The sequence below is a fragment of the Chrysochloris asiatica genome, unplaced genomic scaffold (assembly GCF_000296735.1).
Source record: "Chrysochloris asiatica unplaced genomic scaffold, ChrAsi1.0 scaffold00033, whole genome shotgun sequence".
NCBI lineage: Eukaryota > Metazoa > Chordata > Mammalia > Afrosoricida > Chrysochloridae > Chrysochloris > Chrysochloris asiatica.
Window position 1 is genome coordinate 20,615,351 of NW_006408551.1, and position 8,957 is coordinate 20,624,307.

At 39.1% G+C, this 8,957-nt stretch overlaps 1 protein-coding gene across 1 annotated transcript in view; it reads left to right on the top strand.

The window, feature by feature from the left end:
• The window catches only part of SLC35E3 (solute carrier family 35, member E3), a 24,851-nt gene extending 17,085 nt beyond the window's left edge, over positions 1-7,766 (top strand). Inside the window, exons 4-5 of the mRNA XM_006859540.1 lie at positions 4,318-4,400; positions 7,512-7,766. Coding sequence (XP_006859602.1) covers positions 4,318-4,400; positions 7,512-7,698 — 270 coding nt within the window. The 3' untranslated portion in view covers positions 7,699-7,766. The remainder of the gene's footprint in view (positions 1-4,317; positions 4,401-7,511) is intronic.
• Positions 7,767-8,957: the final 1,191 nt, after the last annotated feature.

The following is an 8,957-nucleotide window of genomic DNA, read 5'->3' on the forward strand; positions in this document are numbered from 1 at the left end:
TCTCAGGTATTTCCAAGGCCTACCCTCCTTCCAGCATGGAGAGGAGGTCTACTTCTGGTTCATTTGTCTCAGATATTTTATCTTTTTTCTGGAAATGTGCCGATATGGTCATCTGCTTTTGCTTCTTGGACATGTTTAATGTTTTTCTGTGGCCCTAATAATTAATTTTGTATTTTGGTAGTTTTTTATGTTTTCTGATTGCCTCCAGGAAGATGTGATCAGGTTATGGTCTTCCCTTTTCACTCCTCTTATATCTTAACTCAGAGTAACTTTTATAGGTGTTGCTTGTTTCCCTGGTTTATGGCAGCTGGTATTGGTTCTTGCCTGGGTTTTGGTGTTTTATAAAGTGTTTTTGCAGCTTGGCTATTTGGAAGCAGTTGCTGACTCTTTTCGTGTAATGTAGGGGGACAAAGAGCCCTCCAGTAGCAGAAGGGAGGCTATATGATGGCCAAACAACACCAGTCGGGTAGAAAACAAAACCAAAATCAAAATGAAAAACAAAAGCGGAGTTCTCCGATAGCAGAAGGGAGGCTGTGCTGCCTGGGCAGGGAAGCGCTGGAAGGTGGCTTTTAAATTTTTACAGGAGCTGAAAGCCTCATCTTTCTCCCACAGAGCGACTAGTGGGCTCGAACCACAGACCAGTGGTTATCATATGGAGTCACTGCATTACTGAACATATATATGAGTATACCTAAAAATATAGCATGAAGCGCCTCTGAAGTGTTGCCACACTCAGATAGTCACCTTTATCAAAATGAAATGAAAAGGTAATGGAGTTTTTCCACAAGCTGTTTGAAACCCCCCTCATGTGTGTGTAGTTTATATGTCTGGAATCATATCATATTGCTGTTTTAACCGTGGGTACCTCTTCTCCTGAGTCCTCCTACCCATATACACATGTACGTCCCATACCCCCTCTCCTGGCAAAGTCATGTTAACATTCTAAAATTTGTGCTTCCATCTTTTGCTCAGTGTATTTCCATATGACCCCCCAAAAACACACACACATATATACATAAATTAGAATTTTGTTTCTTTAACAAAAGTGGGGGTCATATACATCTTATCTGAATCTTGCTTTTCTCAATTATTAGTACTTTATGAAAACCTCTCCAAATCATTCTTTTCCATGTCTGTATAATAAATAGTCCTTCCAGAGTGTTTATTTCTAATTCTTGATGACTATGAACAATGTTACAATAAACATTCCTGTAAAACACCCTTCTATACTGGTACTTTTCTATTTTTATGTCTCTGCAGTAGAGTACCAGGAGTGGAATTCCCAGAGCAAAGGTATATGTACTTTGGGCCCATTTTAAATTAGAAAGTGTAACAGGAGTTGCTACATCCCATAACTAACTTTTTGTACATAGGGAATGCCATTTTTGGTGGTGGTGCTAACTTTTCAAACACGTATTAGATCTTATTACTCTTTCTCAGGCACTTTGCAAGTCCTTTTCTAAGTCCTTTTAGTCTAAGTACTTTTAGTCTAAGTACTTTTTAGTCTAAGTACTTTGCAAATATTAATTTATTTAATCTTAATAACAATCCTGTTGTTATTGTTAATTGCCATCAATTGCTTCTGACTGATAACATTCCTGTATAGAGTTTCCGAGGAGCAGCTGGTCGGTTTGAACTGCCAGCCTTATATTATCAGTGCTTATCCTAAGCGCCACACCTGGACTCCAATAGCCCTATTAGGCAGATTATTCCTAATAAAGAAACCTAGGTGATGTAGTAGCTAAGTGTGTTAAGCTGCTAACAGAAGGTCTGTAGTTTGACCAATCGTGTGGGAGAAGAGACCCAGCCATCTGTCCCTGTGAGGGCTTCAGCTAGGCCCTAAGGGGCAGTTCTGTTTTATAGGATCACTATGAGTTGGAATTGAAACAACAGTACACATTTTTCTTGTTGAGGATACTGAGACTCAGAGAATTAAGTAACTCTGCAATACCTAAATGTTTAAATTAAAAAATAATTAAATATTTCCTGTAAGTTTAGTAGTTCAAACTCATCAGTTGCTCCTCAGGAGAAAAGTTGAGACTTTCTACTCCTCAAAAACCCTGTACAGAGTTGCTGTGAGTTGTAACCAACACCTCTCACCACTTCAACTGGACAATAATTCAGCTCCCTCTGTCCCCTTAGGACTATGCTGATTTAAGAATTGGTAAAACCCACATGGGACTGAAAGAATCTTCAATTAAGACATCATGTTTTTGTAGCTCATTTTTATAAAAATAAAATATATAATTTATTTATTTTGAGCATTTTGTTGTGCTTTAGGTGAAAGTTTACATAGCAAATAAGTTTTCCAATCAGTAATTTGTACACAGATTGTTCAGTGACAGAGGCTATAAGCCCCTCGGTGTGTCAGCACTCTCCCTGTGGTCTCCCTGTTTTCATTCTTGTGGTTTTCCTGTCCCTGCCATTATTGTCATACTTGGTTTTGGACAAATGTTGCCCTTTTGGTCTCATACAACTAATCATTCTAAGGAGCACATTCTTTACGGATGTTATTTGATACAACTTAAGCTTCTTAATAAGGAGCTCTGGTAGCATAGTGGTTACGAATCGGGCTGCGAACCGCAAGCTCAGCAGTTCGAAACTACCAGCTGTTCCGCTGGAGAAAGAGGAGGCTTTCTGCTCTCATGAAGATTTACAGCCTCAGAAACCCTGTACAGGGTCGCTATGAGTCAGAACCAACTCCACGGCACATCAACACCACCACCACCAAACTTCTGAATAATTCAAACCACAACCTCTATTTTATCTAAATTCTCTTTAAAAATAGGAGATAATTTTATAACTGTGCATACTGTGGAATAGATTGGAATAGGACACCATATGTGTGTATGGTGGTGTAGAGCCCACTGTGCCCCCTGCTCTCAGCCAGGTTGGCTTATTCACCGTCCCGTGAACATGCCTTATGCTTAGCTGCCTCACCATGCTGTGGCCCATGGTTTTCCCTCTTTTAAAATCATACAGGCTTTTGTAGTCCTGGTGCGGTGCTGTAGGATAAGCATTAAACTGCTAACTGCAAGTTTGGTTGTTTAAACCTATGAGCCACTCCTCAGAAAACATATACAAGATCACTATGAGTTGGAACAATAACCTACAGTGTTTTAAGATCCAAAGACTCTTCTTTTTCTTTCAGCCCAAAGTAACATCTATCTTGAGATTTGTCTCCATTCCACGTGTTTGGCTGTAATGGTGTGGCATTCAGTGTAGTGCATTTTCTTTTACTGCCTGAGTTGTAAGTTGTTGTGATTTGAGAGGTAATATAGAAGAAGGGGTTAAGAGCATGGACTCCAGAACTAGACTGTTATTGTTGTTGAGTGCTGTCGAGTCATATCCACCATACCAGGACTCCATGTAATAGGCACTTGCCCTCAAAGAGCTTAGAAACCAATTGAGCGTATAATAAAAATCCTGACAATCACAGCCTGCACTTACATAGCTCTTAATATGCACCAAGAATTGTTCTAAATGCTTCTCATATATAAACTCATTTAATCCTCACCAACACCCAGGGATAGTTAAAATGAGAAAACAGAGCACAAAGACATACGGTAATTTGCCTAAGATCACACAGCTAGTAAATGGCAGGGCTAAGATTTAAACGCAGCCAGTCTGGTTCTGGAGTCCTGGTGTGGCACTGTAGGATAAGCTTTGGGCCACAAGTTGTTTGAACCGCAACGTCAGTGGTTCACACTCCCCAGCCACTCCTCAGAAACCCTCTCCAGGGTCACTATGAGTCAGAAGTGACTCGACTACACTTAACAGCAAAAGCAAGCTTTTACATGTTGTGTTTCTCACAAGGCCTAGCCTAGATTTTAATTCGCTGATGAATGTTTATTGATTTCATTTAAATGAAATGAATAGTCCATGAGGTAAAGCTCTGGACGGCTATATATACCAAGGTGCATTAGTCAATAACATTGGGTAGCTAGAATTACAGCAATTCAGTATGTTCTTTTTGCTGCCTTTATTGTCTGATTTTTCTATAATGCATACGTACTACGTTTATAGTAAAAGTATAGTTTTCATCAGCTGAGTAAGAAAAATGAAATTAAATTCACATTCAGAGGCGCAGTGTATGATTGTAGAATTTTCTATTATTCCTTGTAGATGAATTTACATTTCTGAATACTATTCATTCTGCTCTTTTATTTCACTTCTTACTGTCTCTCAACTTGACTCTCTTTCCTATTCTTAATGGCTAATATTTGCAGTTTTTAAAATGCCTAATGAAACGGATTTTTACTTGATGACAGTGATTACAGCCACTTTGCATTCATGGTTCTTTTGGTTTATTTGTAGGTTATGGTGCTGCTCTCTGGAGTAATAGCTTTCATGGTGAACTTATCAATTTACTGGATCATTGGGAACACTTCACCGGTCACGTATCCTTTTCATAATCACTTATAAATGCATCTGTTGTTGTTAAAGTACTGCCCGTGGGTTCCAACTCACAGCGACCCTGTATAGGTCTTCTAAGGAGCAGCTGGTGGATTTGAACTGCCGACTTCACGGTTAGCAGTCCTTACCCTACGCCCACACATCAGGATTCCTTCACATGTATTTGTTGTTGCTGTTTTGTGCCATTGAGTAGGTTCCCACTCATAGCGACTCTGTATAGGGTTTCTGAGGAGCAACTGGTGGGTTTTAACTGCTGACCTTGTGGCTCGCAGTCCAGTGCTGACCTTACAGTGCCACACATGGAGTCTTGCAAATGGGTAGTCTTTCATATTTTCCAAAGTAGTCCTACTCACTGCCTTCTTCTAGTCTCACACTTCCTACCACATGGCTTAGTTAATTAGAGTGGGTAATTTTTATTTTTTTTATTGTCGTTTCCTATTAAAGTCTGTGGGAAGATGAGCTAGCCTTCTGTACCATGAATATTTTTTTAATTTCTTAAATAATATGTCACTGTTTTCTTATAAAAATTAAATGGAACGACATTTCTTGCACATGGTAGCATCAAGTATTTGTTGAATGAATGGATAGTAGAGTGAAGATTTGGACTTTCAGCCAATTTTCAGTTATCTTCAGTAGTAAAATAGAAAGATCTTTCATCCAGATTATAAAAGATGTTGTCAAGCCATTGGCATCTGACTTGAGTATGTGTTTGTACTTATTCAGAGATGGGTGTGCCTATTTTTCTGAATGTTACTTTAGGAAAATAAGTCAGTCATGAAGGTCTAGGTCCAGTTCAGCTGCCCCTTTTCACCCTTCTGCTGGTTATTCTCTTTGTTTTAGGATTTCCTTCTGCCCTCCAGCCCTCGCCCCCACACACTCATCAGCAAATACAAAGAATGGACGCCCTCAGATCAAAGAGTAGTTCAGTAACATCATCTCAGAGTGTACTGGTTTTTATGGGACTGTATACTGAAATGTCAACAAATAAGCAATAGTAGTTGTTGCCAGATAGCAAGCAGCAGCATTGGTAATAATCATATATATATATATTTTAAGACCAACACAATGATATCTGTTTATTTTGTACCAGGCCATGTTTAAAGGTCATTTATTCCACAGCCATTCTGTGAGGTGAATTCTGTCATTGAATTTTCAGCGGAGGAAATGAAATGCAGATTAAACAACTCATATTAGGTCATATTAGATGTTTGAGAAGCATGATGTTCACATTTGAACTCAGGCAGCACTTAACAACAACAGTCTAGTCCCAGAACTTGTGCAGTCAGCACCAGGTTGTACTATGATTAAGAACATAGTTCATCTTTCACTCATTCAACAAATATTTATTACTTACCCACTATATTGGATTCCTGGTGTGGTGCTGTAGGGTCAGCAGGGGACTGCAAACCACAAGATCTCCAGTTCAAACACACCAGCTGCTCCTCGGAAACCCTATACAAGATCGATAGGCGTCAGAACTGAATCAATGGCACTTAACAACAACATAAACCGTTCAGTAAGGAGCTCCAATAGTGTAGTGGGTTTTGTGTTGTGCTGCTACCCACAAGATTGGCAGTTCGAATCCACTAACAGCTGTTCAGGAGAAAGATGAGGCTTTCTGGTCCCACAAAGATTTACACCCTTAAAATCCCCCTATACAAACTCGCTATGAGTGGGAACCACTGCCACTTTAAACCATTCATTGATTTGATAAATATTTTATTGAATACCTGCTATGTCAGGCACTGTAGATATAGTATAGAATCAAATACACAAAAATCTTGGACTCACAGGCTTAAATTCTGGTAAGGAAGACAAGACTACAAATATGTGTCCTAGTGTGGTGCTGAAGGATAAGCACTAGACCACGAGGTTGTTTTGAATCACAAGGTGGCGGTTCAAACCCACCAGCTACTCCTTGGAAACCCTATACAGGGTCCATATGAGTCAGAACCAACCTTGCAGTTCAAATTGACTTTGAGGTCCTGTGCATTAACCCACAGCACCACACTAGCACACCAGGACACACAATCTCTCTCTCTTTATATATATCAAACTGGCTTTGCAGTCTAATTCATTAACCTATAGTCCCACACCAAGACACTCTTTCTCTCTTTGCATATATATATGTTGTTGTTAGGTACCGTGGAGTTGGTTCCTACTCATTGTGACCCTGCACAGGATTTCTGAGGCTGTAAATATTTATGGGAGCAGAAAGCCTCATCTTTCTCCCGTGGAATAGCTGGTAGTTTTAAACTGTCGACCTTAAGGTTAGCAGCCTGATTCGTAACCACTTTGCTACCAGAGCTCCATATATATATATATATATAGTTGTTATGTGCCATGGAGTCGGTTCCAACTCATACCGACCCTGTACAGGGTTTCCGAGGCTGTAAATCTTTACGGGAGCAGCACGCCTCATCTTTCTCCCACAGAACAGCTGGTAGTTTCGAACTGCTGACCTTGTGGTTCACAGCCCGATTTGTAACCACTATGCTACCAGAGCTCATATATATATTTATATATTTGTGTGTGTGTGTGTGTATGTAGGTATGTATGTATATATATGTGTACATATCCTTTTAATCCTTGGAACTTATAACAACCTAATATTTTATATATACATACATACATGTTGTTGTTTGTTATTAAGTGCTGTTGAGTTGGTTCTGACCCATAGCAACCCTGTATAGGGTTTCCAAGGGGCAGCTGGTGAGCTTGAACCACTGTCCTTATAGTTCAAATGGTTTTGCAGACTGGTGCATTAACCCACAGTGCAACACCAGGACTCCACATACATACATATATATGTATGTGGTGTAGTGGGTATATGTATATACATATATATGTGTGTGTGTGTGTGTGTGTGTATATATATACACACACACATGTATGTGTATATATGTATGTACGTATGTGTACATACATATGTGTATATGTATACATGCATGCATATGTATATACATCACACACACATATATATATATATGTAAAGAGGGAACTTTATGTATTCTGGGAGGCGGGGGCACTGGAGGAGTGGTATGGAGTGTGACACCTAGCTTGTGGTTTTTATTGTCCTTATCTAAGAACTTCAGTTACAACATGTTTGGACACTTCAAGTTCTGCATTACCTTATTTGGAGGATATGTTTTATTTAAAGATCCACTGTCAATTAACCAGGGTCTTGGCATTTTATGTACATTATTTGGCATTCTCGCCTATACTCAGTTTAAACTCAGTGAACAGGAAGGAAATAAGAGTAAATTGGTACAACGTCCTTAATTACGTGTTTGTGGAGAAAAGAAAGTTGCCTCAAGAAGATAGAAATGTTGTCAAATATGCAGATTACTTCCAAAGAAGAAAAAAAATAACAGTGCAAAATTTATTGAATCATGGATTGTAGGAAGTAATGCAAAAGGAATTTTATTCATAAATGTGACTTTTTTTAAAGGACCTTTTTTATTATTCTCTAAAATAAAAGTGGATCATTCTCCTTTTCAAAAATGACTATATGAAATATGAAGTACATACAGTGGCTTGGTTATACCAAATGAAGTACATGAGAATAAAAATTCTATAGTAATGACAAAGGAGTTAGTATTACTGTATTACAAATGTGTTGTGATGTGAAAACATTTGGGTTTTTTTAAGGAAGGGCACCTATGACTCCTCTACATTGCTAGAAGATGGCTTCTAATTTTTCAATTTTGGCCAAAGTGTTCCAGTCAGATTTTAAATCTAGCATACCTATTTTAATTGGTTTCATTCAACTTCTGAGTTTTTAAAAAGCAAAGTGTATTAATGAAGGTGATCCAGAAGACAAAAATCTAATTCTAAACATACTATTTTCTAGTAGAAAATTGATATGAGAGATAGGTTATCACACACACACACACACACACACAAAATAGAAAAGCAACAACAGTAAACTACAGTTTCTGTCATAACTGATACAAGGCTAATTTCAAAATGTGAAGCTACTTCACATTCTTACCTTCCCATTTCATCATACTGACACCAATTACCCATGTGGCACTTTCTGCCCCCAACCACCCAGAGTTTGGTCTCCACAAGGTAAGACTCTGTCCTTCCAATCTCTGCAAATAGGCAAACACAAGCCTTTGCTGGCTCTCCTGCCACCCATGGGTTCTATAATTTACGAGAATGACTCACAGAACCCATAGAGACTACCTCTACTTGTAATTACCAGTTCATTACTATAACCAGAAAGGGTACAAAGCAGAGACATATTAGGCAAGGTCTGGAAGCAGTCTCTGCATGAGACTTCCATTGTCTGCAGGGTTGTTCTTGCAACTCTAGGAAGTCCAAAAGAGGACCTTCCAGGGTCCCCTCATCATTGCAGCCCAGTGCATCTGAACGGCTACAGTCTCAGTATACAGGTGTGAGTCAGTGTGTTTGATTGAGTCTCTCTTGCGTCCTCCCTTTTGGAGGTTTGCTGCCAGAATGGGGTCAGCAGAGCTGCTACTCGGTCACCTACATTGATGTGTTGCCTGGTTACTTTATAAAAGTTCCTTGATTGC